The sequence below is a fragment of the Nyctereutes procyonoides genome, unplaced genomic scaffold (assembly GCF_905146905.1).
Source record: "Nyctereutes procyonoides isolate TBG_1078 unplaced genomic scaffold, NYPRO_anot_genome, whole genome shotgun sequence".
Taxonomy (NCBI): domain Eukaryota; kingdom Metazoa; phylum Chordata; class Mammalia; order Carnivora; family Canidae; genus Nyctereutes; species Nyctereutes procyonoides.
Window position 1 is genome coordinate 25,000,387 of NW_026575133.1, and position 18,345 is coordinate 25,018,731.

An 18,345-nucleotide genomic window follows, 5' to 3' on the forward strand; every position below is an offset into this window, starting at 1 on the left:
TCAGCGGCCGCGTTAGTGACCCCGCGGCGCGAGGGCGGGGCGAGGGCGGGGCGGGCGGGGCGGTGGAGCTGACCTCGCGCCCTGGGGCCGCAGCGCGGGGGGCGGGGGCGGGGGAGGGGAGGGGAGGTGACAGGTGCGTCCCTGCGTCTTCCTGTCACCCTCACCTTGAGAAAACTGGATAATGAGATTCAAATAAAATAAGCAAAATGGGAGCGTGAGGGTCCTTCGGATTTGGGCTGACAGCAGCCTCTCTAGAGAACAGACGTCTCGCTCTGTCTCCTGTTACTTTTGTTTTAGGATCTGCTTTTCTGGGACTTCTGTTTCAGTGCCAGACAGCTTTGATTCTGTGTTTCTTAAGGTCTTATTCGAGTTACGCGAGGACATGTACCTCCTGAGAATACAGATCTGCCTCATCCCCGAGAGTAGAGGGTAGAGGGTTCTCGTAAAAAAAGCTTTCCTCACCCGACATGGCCTGAAGGGAGGAGGTGCCTCCCACCACCTCCACCGACTCTCTTCCTGGAAAGGCTTGTGCAGATGAGTTTTTCATCTTTTGACAGAAAAAAGGAAGATAGTTCGCAGGTAAGTTCCAGAGTCCTTAAATGTGAAGGGCCTAGGTCGTTTGCAAAGGTTTTCAGTACTCCAGGTTCATTCTAAGTCGTCTACATCAGTATTTCTACCTATGTATCTTGCTTCTGTGGTCATAAATTCCATTTCATTCAAGGTAACATTTTGGGGGAGTCCAAAGGAAAATACACTTTTCTTCAAAAACAGCGATCTTCAATTTAAAGAGGGAGAACAATGTTATCAACTGGAATTTTACTTCCTTAAATAGGATGAATGACTAGGAGGCAAGAAACTAAAGACTCTTATGGTTTACCCTTCTTTCCTTCCCATCATTCAGTACATCAGCAGGTCTTGGTTTTTCCTAAAGGAAACCTTTCTCATCTTTCTTCATCTCTGGGTCTTCTGTTTTCAAGCACTAGCTTTCATCTGGACGATTCCCAGGGTTTCTTTACTGTCAGAAGCCTTCACTCTCATGACCTCCATTCAGTCCTCTCTGCTCCTTCTGGTGCTTCACATCATCGTCACCTTTAGTGCTTAGCATGACATACAAAGTCCTTTGTACAGTGACTCTTGCCTGCCTCTTCCCACCTACTACTGTCTCCCCCCCCACCCCCCGCACATATTTTCCCCTTGACCTGGAATGCCCCTTTTGGGGCAGTAGAGAGCACCCAGTTTATGATTCAAAACCAGACAGATACCACTTTCCTATAGAATTAAACTAATTTCTCTGTACTACACTTGCCCTTTCTAAGTATGTCCAAAAAAACAGAGCTGGATGGTAAAAGCAGATTTTACTCGAACTATTGCGGTAGGAGAAAGACATCCATATAGAACCAGGCTCCATTCTGAATATAGCGTGGACAAATGGGAATTCATGCTCAAGCAGCAGGGTAGGGAGTCTGTGGTGGAAAATTACTGAGAGGAATCACCAGGGGTCAGGGGAGTTCTGGCTAAACCAGATTAATGGGATTTTTGCTGATGAAACAGAGGGGATGATGGGACAGCACCTGGGGGATACTACCTGCCAGGAAGCACCACCACTTGGGCTTCACCTCCCTTCTGATTCTGGCTTTTGGAATATCCCACAGTTGACAGGAATTCCTTCTTCTCACCCTGCCTCCAGCTATAATAGGGAAGGTGTAGGAAAGAGTGACTTCCCTATTCTTTTCCCCCAACCCTCATTTACAGGTGCTTCCCGCCCCATCTCATTTATAATCTCTATTCTGGTTAGCAACATTACTGTACTCTATACAGTTTTCAACACAGCCTGGCATCAAGCTTTGCAAGGAAATGTGGAAATGATGGAGCAGCTCTTGATCTAGAGGTGGATCTGTGGCCACATCCATGATATCAACTATGTGACATCTTATTCTGAAGTTGTTTTGTTCAGTAAAAGGATTAACTTGCTCAGAACTTGCACATTCCCAAAAACCTGATGCTTGCCAAGGTCCTGGAAATATCCTCTAAGCTGTTGGACTATCCTTCTAGATAACATTGTCTTTTAACTAGGGGCCTTGGGTCCCACCATCTCTAGGTCATGCTGAACAACAGGATTTATAATGAAGGGCCACATTCTATTAGTTTGACTTCTGAAGGGTTGAAGACTAAGTAACTGTCAACACATGGGTGCTCCACACCTGCATGACCCCCCAGTAAAAACCTTGGATACCACGATTCAGAGGAGCTTCCTGGTTGACACTACTCAGTATTCTGCCCATGTCGTCACATATCGTTGCTAGGAAAATTAAGTGCTGTCAGTACAACTCCACTGGAGAAGACAACTGGAAGACATCTGGTCTCCCCTGGATTCTGCCCTATGTAGCTTTGCTTTTCTAGTTTTTTTTTTTTTTTTTAAGAGAAAAGAGATTTTACTTATTCATGAGAGGAACAGAGAGGGAGAGGCAGAGAGAGAAGCAGGCTCTATGCAGGGGGCCTGATGTGGGACTCGATCCAGGGATCCCCACTTTTCTAGTTTTAACCTGCATCCTTTCATGTTTAAGAGTCTAAGGCACACACAGCAACAAGACATGGTTATATCTCATCACCGTGAGTCTAAAGCTTTTCTGAGTCTTTCTAGTAAATCATTGAATCAGGGTGGCCGTGGCGACCACAACACAACTGTGGTCATCAGTATATGTCATAATCTTCCATTAGTAACACTATTTAAATTCTAAGTAGGGAGAGTTGTAAAGGTGGGTTTTGTTTGTTTTCAAGATTTTATTTATTTTGGAGAGAACGCATGAGCCCTGTTCTGTGCTTAGCAGGCCTCGATTCCATGACTCTGAGATCATGAACTGAGCCGAAGTCAAGAGTTGGATGCTTAACTGGCTGAGCCACCCAGGTGCCCCTGTAGACTTTTATTAGTGGATAGTGTATGTGGCTTTTAAAAAGAACCCATGCTATTGTTACATGCTTTTCTTGCTTCCCTACCTCTGCCCACCATCACTACCCTAGAGTCTTAAAGAGAATAATTTAAATTTAGGGGAAAAGATTTCTTTAAAAATACAAATAGAGGTATTAGGGAATGAGGTAGATAGGAATCATGTAACTGTCTTGTTGCTGTGTGTGCCCTACAACAGATTCTTAAACATTTTGATATTAGAACTCTTTTATTCCCTTAAATTATTGAAAACTGCGAAGAGATTTTGTTTGTATGTTTTACCTTGATAATTTAAAAAAATTAACAACATATTCTGCTTGGAGCTGCAGTAATGTACACAGATGTGAATGATCCAGTAAAATATATTGAAAAGGTAACCAGCATGAGTAACATGGTATGTATGGAAAAATACACTCCAGGCTTCAAAATACCTGGCTTTAAATAAACTTTCATAATGCATCCATTTCATAGGATTGTTTTAGTCCACATTTTTCGGAACTCAGTGGTGACTTCACTTGTTTACCTAGAATTTTAAGGTCTGGGTAAACCAACTCTTCTTGATAAATTTTGGTAAATTTATAATGAAGGAAAGGAGCATCCAAGCTAAATGAACCATAAGATGTATTTTGTTATCTTTTGTTGTTTGACACTTGTAACATTCTGAAGAAGTAACCCATCAAAATTTCTACATAATATGCTCTTAATTCATTTTGAATATTGCATGCTTCCTATAAAAATTGCCCATGTTTATGCAAAATTACAGAATTTTGAGATGTATTTATTAATGTTCCTCCAGGGATATGTTATTATAATGGATTTCAGGTAAGGGAAACTATACCAGTTTCACCTTTGACAGCTGTACTTTTATATACAATATAATGTGAACAGCCAAATTTTCTGAAATAGTGGCTATATTTATATGCTGTGGACATTTTTAATTTTCTCAAAGTATGAGCTTTTTTTTTTTTTTTTAACAGCAGATGTCTTTATTTATGGGCGGATACCCAGCATAAAACAGTATCTGGTACCAAATGAACATTGAGTAACTTCTATAGCGTTAAAATATTGCTCATTTATTAGACTGTTGAGATTGTTAAAACATCTTTTTAACTATTTTAAATATATAATAGTGGTAGGAAGTAAGGACACAATGAGAAAGCTCATTGGAAATCTCTAGGAAGTGTTTTCTTCCAAGAGTTTTGAAAGTTTGTTAAGAAACCCAAGACATTGAAATCAGAGGTTGGCCCAGATCCTCCTTAGAAGAAACTGCTTCCTGTACCTGTGGTCTTTTTCAGCCACTTTGGTGGTCATTAATGAGAGTTAAGAGTATTCTGGGTCTAACTACCTACTTTCAGCATAGTATGTCATTTACTTGTCCTTACAATACCACATTTCCTCACCTTACAATACTAAGGGCAGAGTGGTCTTTGCGAAATCAGAAACAGTACGTATTGTAAAATTACTTCAGTATCTGGTAACATTTCACTCTCTGGCTCACAGTTCAGGATACCTTTGTTAGGTTTTTAAAAAACTCAAGAAGATGATTGGTGACTTGAAGATGATCCAACTGTAAATATTTAGTATAGAAAAGGAGCCAGTAAGCTCACAAGTTTTACCCTGGTCTGAAATTGACAGGATTTTTTTAAATGGGTATGAATAAACACCTCACTGGAAAGCAAAGAAAGGCAGTTCATTTTCACAGGCCCATGGAGATGTGGCAGCTGAAGGGATAGAGTTTGGACAAGTCATGAACACCATGCTAGCAATGCCATATTTGGGTTAATAAGGTAAAGCACCTCAAAGTATTTTTTGTAAAGATTTATTTATTCGTGGGGGGGGGAGGCAGAGGGAGAATCGTCAAGCAGACTCCCTGCTGAGCAAGGAACCCCATGGGTCTCAGTCCCTGAGCCCGAAATCATGACTTGAGCCAAAATCAAGAGTCTGACACTTAACAAACTGAGCCACCCAGGTGCCCAGGTCAAGGTATTTTTAAAAATCTGACTGGAAAGAGGTTCCAGGTTTTGCTCTATGAATTAGTGAAGCAAAAAGAAATTGGCTAGAGGTAAGGGGTGAGGTTTTACTACTGTTGCTGTGATTAAGGAAATCTGCGCTTTGGCAAGCTAGACTGTTAGTGGTGTGTTAGCAGCTGAAGAACTCAAGTCCTGAGTTGGCAAAAAAAAAAAAAACAATGTTAAAGTCACCAGAGGAGGAACCCTGCTTCTGAAGATCCTGAGGGTGACAGAAGGTGGAATCTCAGATTTTCTCAAGTGCCCTTTTGAGGACTTACTCATTATACGGATCAGGAGACAAACCCAGGTGTCACACATAGTTCTGTGTTCACTTGCTCCCAGTTCCCCCTAAGGACAATTATCGTATTTGGAACAGGCAGCTGAATCAAAGTGAACTGAAAACTCTCCTGACAAGAAACTAATTGAACAGCCTCCAAAATGGGACAATTTAGCCAAGGCAAAAATTGGCATTGAGTGTCGGGCACCTCCTAAAACCTGCGTGGTAGTCAGGAGACGTAGGCAAGGCAAAGGTCCCGGGCAATACCTACGGCTCTGAGGGGCAGAAATGACAACTAGGAAGGTGAGGTCTGTCAAGCCGTCTCCCCCCAAGCTCAGAGCAGAGTGACTGCTCCAGCATGAAGGGGTACTGGCCAACCTCCTTGCCTCTGAGGACTACACGGGACAGAATGATGACAGCTGAGGCTGCACTTAGTCACGGTGACCACCAATCTAAGAGCGTTTTAAACCAAGTTTAACATCCCAAGTACAAGTGACCTGTGCCCCTTCAGATCATACGTTTGTAGGGAGGTAAAATGGGCCACAAACGTCTGTTGGGGATGGGGTTGTTTTTTGGTCCCGCCTGTTGCCCCTGTAATACTGCAGTGACGCCAAAGATTAGATCCGTCTGGATACGGATACTAGAATCTGACAGCAATGAAAGTTTGGGTCCTTTCCCTCCCCCAAGTTGTTAGTATACTCATCTTTTTCCTTAAGTCAACAGAGGTGGGAGGGAAAGGAAACGGTAGGGACACGCGTTGTCAGTATGCAAAGCTTTTTAAGTTCCAAGAAGCTGCCTGCTGAGGCTCAATAAATGGACTAGATTTCTGCCCAAAGTTCTGTATCTTTGTTGCTGACGTCACTTATTTGGGCTTTGGGCACTCAGCAACCACCCCCCCACACACACACTGCCTTGCAGCTGGGAGACCTTGGGCTTGCTGCCCCGTTGTCCTAACATTCCTTACTTGTTCTTGCAGGGGACCAACGAGCGAATACCAGGAGTATGTGTAACTCCTGGCTCACCTTCCAGAGAACATGTAGGTGGACGTGCTCAGCGGTCCAATTAGATCAGGTTTCACACCGCGTTACTGATTGCATTTTGCCCGCCCCCCTCCATTCTACCTCGTTTGCACACATTTTGAACTCACCACTTTATGACCAAGAATCCCCTTTACGGTGAAAGTCAGAACATGAATTCAACTTCTCTACATCACAACCCCATACAAGGAATTTTATACCTCTCCCCAGCTTGGTATTTCTCTCTCAACACCAAAATACTGTCCTCTGAGTGCATGCACTGGAACGCAGGTCTAGGGATGTTGCCATCCTGCCCCCGCTTCTCACACTCGCTGCAAGTGTGGGTTCCCTTTGTCCTTCCACCCGTCACGTGCAGCAGGGGCCGCGGAGCGCGGGGTCGGGCAGGCAGCGGCAGCCTCACATTCTGACCCCACCTGACCCTTCGAAGACCGCTAGGGGAAGAGGCGCAAGGTCTCCGGGATTTCCCAAGGACGTGGCCTTCACGAAGCCGAGGTGCCATTCTCAGGGGCTTGCAAGTTTGCAGCAGGGAGGCTAAGCTACGTCTAACTGAGCACGTAGTCCAAGTGTCGACCCGTTGGGCGATGTCCGGGGGTCAGGCAGTGCATCGCCAAGGTGTCCCCGGCATCGAGGACTCGGCCCCCCAAGCGGTCGGCGGCAGCGGCGGCGGCTCCGCGGACCTCGGGGACGCCGCGGGGACAGCGGGGCGCGCACCGCGCCGGCCTTGGGAGCGGCGCCCGGCCTCCCCGCCCGGCGGCGCAGCAGCCAGACTGCGCGTGCGCGCTGGGCGGGCGGTGCCGGGGACGACGCTGCCAGCCGCCTGCCGTCTCCCGCGACAGCATGAAGACCGCCCGGGGCGCCAAGGGAGCGCGCGGCGAGCGGCCGCAGAGGATAGGCCTCTGTCTCCTCTGCGGCCTGCCGGCAGCAGGAAAGTCAACCTTGGCGCGGGCCCTCCGCCACCGGCTGCGGCAGGAGCAGGGCTGGGCCGTCGGCGTCGTCGCCTACGATGACGTCATGCCGGACGCGTTCCTGGAGGAAGCGAGCGCGCGGCCATTGGTCAGGACGGAGTGGGCGGGGCCTGGGCCGCGGCGCCTGCGCGGAGGGGGACGGAGGGGCCGCGCCGGGCGTGGGGCCTGTGACTCCGTCCTGGAGTCGTTCGCTGCAGAGGCTCGCGAGCCTCCTTGGGGCACGTGTGCGTTGTGCGGCCTGTCCCGAGGCTGAGGGCGGCGTGGGGTTCGGCAGCGCGCGGGGGGTAGGGTCCTGGGAAAATCCCGCAGCGACGGGCGCAGTCCCCTAGAAGCTCCAGCACAGCCGGCTGAACATCCCGCCGTGGTCGAACCTTTTTATTTATTTATTTATTTATTTATTTATTTATTTATTTATTTATTTATTTATTTATTTATTTATTTATTTATTTATTTATTTATTTTTATTGGTGTTCGATTTGCCAACATACAGAATAACACCCAGTGCTCATCCCGCCAAGTGCCCCCCCCCCCAGTGCCCGCCACCCAGTCACCCCCACCCCCCGCCCTCCTCCCCCTCCACCACCCCTAGTTCGTTTCCCAGAGTTAGGAGTCTTTATGTTCTGTCTCCCTTTCTGGTATTTCCCACTCATTTTTTCTCCTTTCCCCTTTATTCCCTTTCACTATTATTCATATTCCCCAAATGAATGAGAACATACACTGTTTGTCCTTCTCCGATTGACTTACTTCACTCAGCATCATACCCTCCAGGTCCCTCCACGTTGAAGCAAATGGTGGGTATTTGTCGTTTCTAATGGCTGAGGAATATTCCATTGTATACATAAACCACATCTTCTTTATCCATTCATCTTTCGATGGGCACCGAGGCTCCTTCCACAGTTTGGCTATTGTGGACATGGCTGCTAGAAACATCGGGGTGCAGGTGTCCCGGCGTTTCATTGCATCTGAATCTTCGGGGTAAATCCCCAGCAGTGCAATTGCTGGGTGGTAGGGCAGGTCTATTTTTAACTCTTTGAGGAACCTCCACACAGTTTTCCAGAGTGGCTGCACCAGTTCACATTCCCACCAACAGTGCCAGAGGGTTCCCCTTTCTCCACATCCTCTCCCAACATTTGCTGTTTCATGTCTTAATTTTCCCCATTCTCACTGGTGTGAGGTGGGATCTCATTGTGGTTTTGATTTGTATTTCCCTGATGGCCAGTGATGCAGAGCATGTTCTCATGTGCATATTGGCCACATCTGTGTCTTCCTCTGCGAAATTTCTGTTCATGTCTTTTTGGCCATGTGCGAATCTTTGTGGGTCTTCCAAGTTCATACAATTCGGGGAAATTTTTTTTTAAGAGAAAGGATACAGAATTTTTAAATAACAAAATTCTCAGGGTCCCTCCCACGACAGTAGAAAGCTGTGCCAACGAAGGGCCCGGCTTCTGGAGCTCACTCCTCATTTATCTCGGGGTAAATCTGCATCTGCCAGTCAAGAGAAAGTGGTCGTTTCTTAGGTGACCACCAGACAAAGTAGTGGGCCTGTGTGTAGTGACCAACGTGTTCCAAGGATATTTCTCTTTAAGCCTTCAAATCACGCTGAGCCCGGCTCCTCCTTTGGAGGGGCACATGGAAACAGAACACTCAGGGAAGAATAGATTCATGTCTCCCATCTCATTCTCACTCCAGAGCAAATCCTCTTTAACAGATTCTGAAAATTTTAAATATTTGTGGCTTAATACCATAGTGTAGATGGATGCACCTAAATAACATGTAAATGTGATGTGATTCCACTCTGTAAATATATATGCATAAATATAGTACATGTGGTGGATGGAAAATTGGGGACTGCTCCAGCAAAATTTATATATACTTTCCTATTCTTTTTTTTTAAGATTTTATTTATTCATGAGAGACAGAGAGAGAGAGAGAGAGAGGCAGAGACACAGGAGAAGGAGGCTCCATGCAGGGAGCCTGACATGGGACTCAATCCCTGGTCTCCAGGACCACATCCTGGGCCGAAGGCAGCGCTAAACCGCTGAGCCACCCGGGCTGCCCATACTTTCCTATTCTTGTTTAATTTCAGGATAAATACAGCATCAAGTCCCTGGTGGCACTAGATTTAATTGGATGATAGTATTTTCACCACTTGGGTGAATGCTGAACATTGTTGAGAAGGATCGTTATATTTGCTGGGCTTTTTCACTCACTTTTATTGTTACATTTTTTCCACTCTCCCCTAGAGACAAAGGCCATGGGACTCATCCAGTCACCATGGGTAGGAAATCTTAACCTTCTAGGAAGTGATCATGTTTCCTTTTTAGTAGGTTTAGCTGATGTATTTGTTATATGCGCTGTAATCTCAGTGATGCGGTAGGGATGGACAGGCGGGATAGGGATCCTTATCTCATGTTCCTGTTTTCTCTCCGGCCTGGACCTCATAACTCTGTCCCTGCTGCCCATAGCCCTTGAGCAGCATAAGATTACCTGTATTCTCAAGTTATTTAGAGATAACTTCCCTACAGTCTACTTTCCTATCAGTCTCTTCCCTTCAGTCTACTTTCTCTATCTTCCCCCATCCCATTTCAACTCTGTTGTTAGCCTGAAGTCCCCAAACACCTTTCAGCTGACCTTTTCTGTCCACAACTTTTCTCATTTCAAGGGCAAATGAGCATAGCTATATCTAAGACAGACTATTTTATTTTGGCAGGATATTGATTCTGGCTCTTTATTTCTCCTGGATGGTCACAGTTTTTCATTCTTTGATCTAGTCACTTATTCATTTCATTTACATTTCTGGAGCTCCTGTTAGGTTTCTGACCCTCTGCTGGAGGCTGGGTATACAGTGGACTATTGACCTAGCCGAGAGAGAGAGAGAGAGAGAGAGAGAGAGAGAGAGAGAGATGCAAACAAATACCTAAACACCCTGCTAGAGTGGAGACCCAGGCTATCCTGTAGACAAAGGAGAGTCTGAGCTGCCTCCTATGTGGTTGAGTCTGAGGAGATTGCAGAAATCTAACTTCAATGAGTAGGAGTTTCGGGGCAGAGGAAACAGTATAGGCGGAGATATGGAGACATGGCAAAACAGGTTGTGCTCAGAGAATTCCAAATGGTGTAGCACCGTGAGCTGAAATGTTCATGTGGGGTGGGTGGCAATAAGCATGACCACCTTACTGGCCAAAGCCTAATATAACTTGTAATTCTTCCATCTTTTCTAGCCATCCCAATGGAAATTGCTTCGACAAGAACTGTTGAAGTACCTAGAATGCTTCTTGATGGCTGTCATTAATGGGTGTCAGGTGTCTGCCCCACCCAACAGGACTGCAGCCATGTGGGAGGATTTTATAACTTGCTTGAAGCACCAAGATCTGGTATCTTCTGCTGCGCTGGAAACCCAGTCTTGCTACCTCTTAACGAAGACTGCGGTTTCTAGACCTTTGTTTTTGATTCTAGATGACAACTTTTATTACCAAAGTATGAGATACGAAGTCTATCAACTGGCTCGGAAATGTAATTAAAATATTTTTTTTTCCTTACAGACATTTGTTTGCATGTCAAAATCACCACTGTTTTTAGTGAGAATGTAATTGGATCAGGAAGGGAGTATAAATGTACTTAATTTTCAAAGCTAGATGTTCAGCGTTGCAAATGGTTTTTCTGCTGCCACCAGGATAATTTGTCTAATTTGTTTATGTCACACTTTGGAAAAAAAAACAGCACAGCAGTAATTTTGTGGTTTAATATTGTTTTCAGATTCATTAGGTTTTTGCCAGCTCTTTTTAGATTGTTCTCTTGAGACCTGTTTACAGAGGAATGGCCAGAGACCCCAGGCCCTGCCTGCTGAGACCATCCACCTGATGGAAGGAAAGATAGAAAAGCCCAACCCTGAGAAAAATGCTTGGGAGCACAACAGCCTCATAATTCCAAGTACAACATGTTCTTCCGAGGCCAGGTATCCCACACAGAGCCAACCTTTGCTGGGTGCCTCCCTGAGCCAGCCGTTGTGTTCATTTCTTGACTCATATCCACTTGGTTAATCTTTACACAAGTCTGGGAGAGAGATTGTTATCTTTTTTCCCTTACAGAGAAGAGGCCACTAAGTAAGAAAGTTAGTTTGCCCAGCGTCATCGAGCATGTGGCGGCTGAGATGTGTACTCTTGGTTTTTTTTTTTATAAAGATTTTATTTACTTATTCATGAGAGACACAGAGAGAGAGAGAGAGAGAGAGAGAGGCAGAGACACAGGCAGAGGGAGAAGCAGGCTCCACGCAGGGAGCCCGACGTGGGACTCGACCCCGGGACTCCAGGATCACACCCTGGGCTGAACGTGGCACTAAACTGCTGAGCCACCCGGGCGGCCCACATGTACTCCTGTTAAGACTGTGTTGTCACAGAGATCAGAGCAGGGGATGCAGAGTAGGAAGCATTTTTGAAACTCTTGCTAAAGTGGCACAGTCTAAAAAGGTTGTCCGGTAACTTTGCTACAGAAAGAAAAAGAGTAGAAGTGGTGGAGTCCGAATTTTGCCTTAAACCTCCCTGTTGATATCCCCTGTGTACGTGTGAGGCTGGTAGGCTGCAGTGCTAATGCTTTCACTCACGATCTATGTTTTGGGAGTTCTGCAGCAGTGCATTTCTAATGGAATTTTCAGGGGTAATGGAAATGTTCTGTATTTGTACCATCCAGCGTGGTAGCTGCTGGCCACATGCGACTATTGAGAACCTGAAACATAGCCAGTGCCTCTGACAGCCAAATTTTAAACTTTATTTTAATTGCTTCCCACTTAAATAGCCTCTTGTGGCTTGTTGGCTGTTGTATCAGAGAGCAGAATTCTAGAGCTGTATTGCCCACGTTTCCTTCGCCCCTGCCTAAGTGTTGTCCACAGGGGATCAGCAGTTTTTAAAAGGCTCATTTTAAAAATTCATTCTTCAAAATTCAGTTCCCAGGATAGTTTCCATGCGTTTCATAACATATACTTGAACGTACTAAGAAAAAGGTAGATATAAGTGACCATAGTGTATAAGGATTATGAAATAAGCTACTGCTGAGGTTTCTAATTTTGACTTATAATATCCTGAACCTTTGAGCGGGCACATAACCGGCTGATTGCCACTCATTCTGGAATACTTAACATTTTCTCCTTTGGAAGTGATTGGCTGGCTGAGGCATCGAGATATCTATCCCATGAGACTGTCCTACTGTTACCAATGCTTTGAGACCAATGAGGGCCAGTTCTTGCCAAAAGCAAGAAAGGGTGTGAGTTTCTCCCATGCTATTGCCCACACTTAGCATAATCTGTTTTGTCTTGAGTCTTCGGAACCCGGCTACCTGTTCTCACATATCCAGAATAGTCACAGCATCAGTGAAGGGGTGGTTGCAAGTCTGGTGGCCCTGCATTAGAAATTGAAAGATGATCCGACAAATGTACCTTTTCTGGGCCTTTATGAAATGCTCCTACTTAACCACCATTACTGCTAGTAGTGTTGCTGCTCACAGCAACGGCTGTTCAGCAGATACTGCGTATTGGGCATGTTCTGAACACTTCCTATGTATAATCTCATTCAATCCTAACAAAACAACTCTTGAAGATAAATAGAATTATCCCCATTTTAGGGATGCGATAACCAGCCCAAGTAAGATAACACATCCAGGGAGTAGGTGGCAGACCCAAGGTTTGGACCCCGTGCAGTCTCTCTTCAGCGTGAGAAAGATCATCTTGAGGTTGAGATTTAACTCTGTGTTTACTCATCACTCAGGCTGGCCTAAATTATTTCAATGCCACCCTCTACACTCTGAGTAGAATCCGTACTCATTACCATAAATAACATGCTCTGACCCCAGTTAACTTTCCAACCTCACATCCTACTACATTCCCCCCTTGCTATTTTTCAGCCAGACTGGCCTTTATTCCATGAATGTGAGGAGGTTTATCTTGCCTCAGGGCCTTTGTACCTGGGATTCCCCCTACCCTTCCCACCTATTTATGATTGACTTTCCCGACCATCGTAACCAACGTGAAGAGTGTTCGTTAGACTAATCCGTCACTCCTTTAATACCAACATTTTGTTTATTTTCTTCACTCATCCACTTGTCACTGTCTGAAATTACAGTTTTTTGCTTAATTATTGAGACCGATAATGTAATCATTACTAGGCTTAGGGTAGGGATTTTGCTGTTCCCCCAGGCTAGCACATAGTCTCATATACCTACCTGGTTGTATATTTTTCATATAAGAAGATACTGATTAAAGTCTCATTAAATGAAGGAATGAATTCTACCTCAATGCTCTGTGGCCCCTTGACCAGTAAGGAACGTGGCTACTCTACATCCAGTAAACAAGCAAAGGCCAGAAAGTACAGACAGTATCCTTCCGTAGGGACTAAAATAGACCTGTAGTAGCCTAGAGTTTAGCACTTAATGAGGGAAAACAATGTCTTTTGAAAGCTTATTGAAAGGAGTCTTAGGAAATTAGTATATTTTAAATAAGGAGAATCTTTTGCCTTATAATTTGTTTTAAGCTTCTGCATTTAGATTTTGCATGTAGAAGGTAGCTTCCAAATCATTTCGTTCTTCCATCTTGGCTTAAGATCTTTAGGTTATAGCACGTTTTTTCCTCTAGAATGCTATTTAGTATTCAAAAATACAAGTTTTTTTTTAAAAAAAGTTTGATACAAGGATTTATTTTATCTCACCTTCTCTTATAGCCTGAAGTTGACTGGCTTATTGCTTACTGCTTTGGAAAATCCAGTAACATATATTGAGGACAATGTGGAACAAAAGGTAAATCTTCCAGTATAGATTTAGTATAAACGGGAAGGCATGACTTTTTGAAGGAAGGTCTTTTTGAGCGGAGTGTAAAATATGAGTAAAATGTGAAAAATGCTTTGTCACTGCCTTGGCATCTCAGCAGCATTCAGCTTCGGACACCTGCCTGCAGTGGTGTACCAGCTGGTCAGAGCCGATTGACATTATGGTGGAGTTGGTAACTTGAAACGGGCAAGGACAGGAATATTTGCACCACAGATATTGACAAACACTGGAAACGGGTTGTGTTGCTGTTGTTTCTGGAGAGCCCGTTAGTAGACATTTACCAGCACCCTCTCCCCAGATGGGACCATCTCCTAGGGAGGGACAACTGGAACAGAAAAGCCACCTTAGCTCCCCCTTTAGTCTTATCCAATACGTGTCACCCATTAGCCATCTCTTTTATAAAACTTCCTATAACAATGTCTGTATCACATAGAAAACGGACAGGATCATTTCCTCAACTAATGTTCTGCATCAAGCTGATCAGATGCTCCGAAGGATTGTCTCTCAGACAATGAAGGAAGCAAAAGGTATGTTGCATATTCGCATGGGGTGTAGTTGATACCACTCTGCTGCTAGTCCTGTTCCCTTGACTCTTTGGGTGGCTTATTAGTTTTCCGTCCTAATGTTTTTATCATGTTTTCAGCTTCAGTATGCAGCCTGGTTATATAAAACTAAAAATTCTACCCCTAAAACAAAGTATTCAAAGTATTCATTCAGTACGTTTTTGTTGAGTGGCTACTCTGTGTGAGACTTTATTCTAGATACCGGGGCATCGGCAGGGAACAGCATGTTATACTAAGCAGACAGCCAAATACTGGAGTATCTGCTGATGCCCTGCAGGAAAATAGAGTAGGGTAAGGTAGCAGAGAGTGTTGGGAGAAGTAGAAGGTAGCTTCCAAATCATTTCGTTCTTCCCTCCTGGCTTAAGATATTTTTTAAAGAGTAGCGAGGAAGGCTTCTCAGCAATGACCTGTAAGCCGAGAGATGAATGAACCGAAAGAGCAAGCATAGTTATCTGGTGGCAGATCATTCCAGGCAGTGGACACAAATGCAGAAGTCCAGAGGTGAAGTTGTTTGGTATGTTCTAGAGCAGAACAGAAGCTATTGAGTCAGGCGAAGGAACCAGAAGAGGTGGTCAGGGGCCACACGTCAAATCGGCAAGCTTAGCATATCATCAGTCTGATCTTGGATGTAGTATGGGCTAGTTCTAGAAAATAACCTTTAGGTTTTAAATATTGAACTCTTTGCAATATTTAAACTTTGATTCAAAACCTAACAACAGCTTAACATTTCTTGAGCTTTTATATGCCAGGTGTCTTATACATCCTATTGCCAGTCTTTACAGCCCCATGAGGTGAGTGTAATTTTACAGATGGGGACATGAAGGTTCTGGGAGGATCAAGTAACTTGCCAAAGGCTGAAGATACTTGGACAGCCTGGGTTCAGAGTCAAGGCTGACTTTAGTGCGTGCTTTCTCTTAAGGTTCCCATGTCACCGGCATTGATTATGTATTTTTTAAAGACTTTATTTGAGACACTGAGCGAGTGAGAGCAGAGCACAAGTCAGGGGAGGGGCAGAGGGAGAGCAAGGAGCAGACTTCCCGCTGATTAGGGAGCCCAATGTGGGCCTTGATCCCAGGATCCTGGGATCATGACCTGAGAAGGCAGATGCTTAACCAACTGAGCCACCCAGGCACCCTTCTAGCATTGAGTATTAATACCTTTACAAAAGTTTGGAATGTTGAAAAAGGAAACAGAACCCTAACCATACAGTGGTTTTTATACGTTTTTTTTTTATCACGATCCATAAGCAGATTTTATCTTGTATCCATAAGCAGATCTTATCTTGTACCCTAGTGTGTAGCCCAGTATATGACCACATGCATGTGTAGCAACAAGTTTCACAAAACCCTCACATGTGTAGTGAGCTCTACTGCGTTCTATTTGATTTCATTTTAGAAAAACACTGCTTGCAACCTGCATCTCGCTTGTAGGTTACAGTCCAAAGCTTGAAAACTAGAGGCCTGGAACAGAAACAGCAACACAATTAGATTGGAAACAAAAACAGTTGTAGGAGTTCTCTCTCAACCATTTGCCTTTCTTGTCTTCTGAATAAAATGAAGAGAGGGGGAGAAGGGGGAAGGGACTAGGATTATGAGCTTGACTCATAGTGAGTATCTTGACTCACTTTCCGCCCATTAAAAAACTTTTGTGTGTGTGTGTGAAGGAGGTGCTACTAGCTTCTAGATCTATCCTTAAATTAGAAAATGAGTTCCCTTACACCATCAAGAAAGTGAAGACAACCTACAGATTGGGAAAAATACTTGCAGATCATGTATCTCATAGACTTGTATCCAAAATAGGTAAAAGACTTGCACCACTCAATAAAGACACCCCAATTTTATTTTAAATTTTTTTAAAATTTTTATTTATTTATGATAGTCACACACACACACACACAGAGAGAGAGAGAGAGAGAGAGAGAGAGAGAGAGAGAATGAGAGAGGCAGAGACATAGGCAGAGGGAGAAGCAGGCTCCATGCACCGGGAGCCCGACGTGGGATTCGATCCCGGGTCTCCAGGATCGCGCCCTGGGCCAAAGGCAGGTGCTAAACCGCTGCGCCACCCAGGGTTCAAGACACCCCAATTTTAAAAATGGGCAAAGGGTCTAAATAGATATTTCGCCAGGGAAGATACACAAATGGCCAAATCACAAGAAAACACATTTGACATCAGTAGTCCTCAGGGAAATGCAAATCAAAACCATGATGAGATGCTAGTGCCCATCCACCAGGCCAGCCAGAATCAAAAAGTGCAAGTGGTGGTGAGAATGTGGAGAAATGCAAACCCTTGTACAGGACTGGGGGGGATGGAAAGTGGATAGCTGCTTTGGCAAACAGCCAAGCAGATCTTCACACGATTAAACATAGTTACCATGGGACCCACCCAGCAATCCCACTCCCAGGTTATCTGCTTGAGAGAATTGAAAACATATGTTCATATAAAAATATGTACACAAATATTTATGTCAGCATTATTCCTAGTAGCCAGGATGAACCTTTAAAACAGTATGCAAAGTGAAAGAAGCCATCACAAATGGCCACATATTATTGCTTGAGTCGGTTATGTGAAATGCCCAGAAGGGGTAAATCGAGAGCCACACTAGTACATTAGTGGTTGCTTAGGGATTTGGAGTCGGGTGGGGGACAGGGTGGGAGGGTGGGAGCTAATGCAGGGTTCTGAGACAATGAGGTGTTCCCAGATGGATGTGGGGATAGGTGCACGTATCTGCAGGTATACTGAATCATACTTTAGAGGAGTAAAGTGTATGGTATGCAACTTTCATCTCAATAAAGCTGTAATAAATCAATCACATTACCCACGTGACTCGTGGCTGCTGGTTTGAATAGGGGCAGAATATTTTCATCATTGTAGAAAGTTATAGATGGGACAACTGCTCTAGAGGTTATTTATCAGTTTCAAAACAAATTGTCATCTTTCAGTTCTCCTTTTTTGCCTACCTGTTAGTTCGAGAAGATTCTAAATCAACTATCTTGTCAGACAACAACAAAAATCCCTTTCCGGCTTATCTTTTCTGCTCATGCATTTCATAGCCAGATATTGGAAAGATTGGTTGTCACGTCAGTGTGACCCTGTCTCTATAGCTCTATAGTACCTCTACTTGACTGTGATTATTAACAGAATAAGCTGATTGGTTTGTCTGAAGTATTCAAATTCATTTCCTGATGTTACTAGACAGCCCAACTTGCTTTAGGTTACACAAATAATTTGAGTATCTTTTCATTTTAGATGAACAAGTGCTTCCTTTCAACCTGAAGCTTCTAGCAGAAGAACTCAACAAGCTCAAAGCAGAATTTTTGGAAGATCTAAAACATGGAAACAAAAAATACCTGTGCTCTCAAGAAACCATCCACATACCAGATATTATTTCTTTTTTTCATTATGAGAAAGATAACATTGTCCGGAAATATTTTTCAAAGCCACATTAAAACTTCTGAACTTCCAATCAAATGTCCAATTTTGGTTAAGATTATGTGAACTAAAATTGTTTTGTGCTACTAGGTGGTTTCTCACCCAGTGACATGAATTGCCAAAGACTTATTAAAAAAAAAAGGTAACCTTCCACCCTAAAGATTTGTCATAACAGAAATTACTTCAGTCACTTGGCAGACGTGACATGGGTAATTAGGCATCAGAAACAGGTTTCCTCACATGTGTGTCAGAACCCTCAGGGTGGGGCTGGTGGGGACAGGGGTCTTGTTGAGTGGATCCTCAGGAAAGCAGAA

General features: G+C 44.3%; 1 protein-coding gene across 2 annotated transcripts; it reads left to right on the forward strand.

Annotated features, from left to right (window-relative positions):
• Nucleotides 1–435: 435 nt before the first annotated feature.
• PSTK (phosphoseryl-tRNA kinase) lies at nt 436–18,070 on the forward strand. 2 transcript variants are annotated; one of them, XM_055346163.1, is made up of 6 exons: nt 436–579; nt 10,451–10,742; nt 10,986–11,184; nt 13,934–14,009; nt 14,473–14,566; nt 17,849–18,070. In XM_055346163.1, exons 1-6 carry the CDS (start codon nt 535–537, stop codon nt 18,046–18,048), a joined length of 906 nt encoding a protein of 301 aa, XP_055202138.1. In that variant the 5' UTR covers nt 436–534; the 3' UTR covers nt 18,049–18,070. The 2 variants fall into 2 exon arrangements, with proteins under 2 accessions (XP_055202138.1, XP_055202137.1); XM_055346162.1 differs by lacking the exon at nt 436–579 and adding an exon at nt 4,806–7,320.
• Nucleotides 18,071–18,345: the final 275 nt, after the last annotated feature.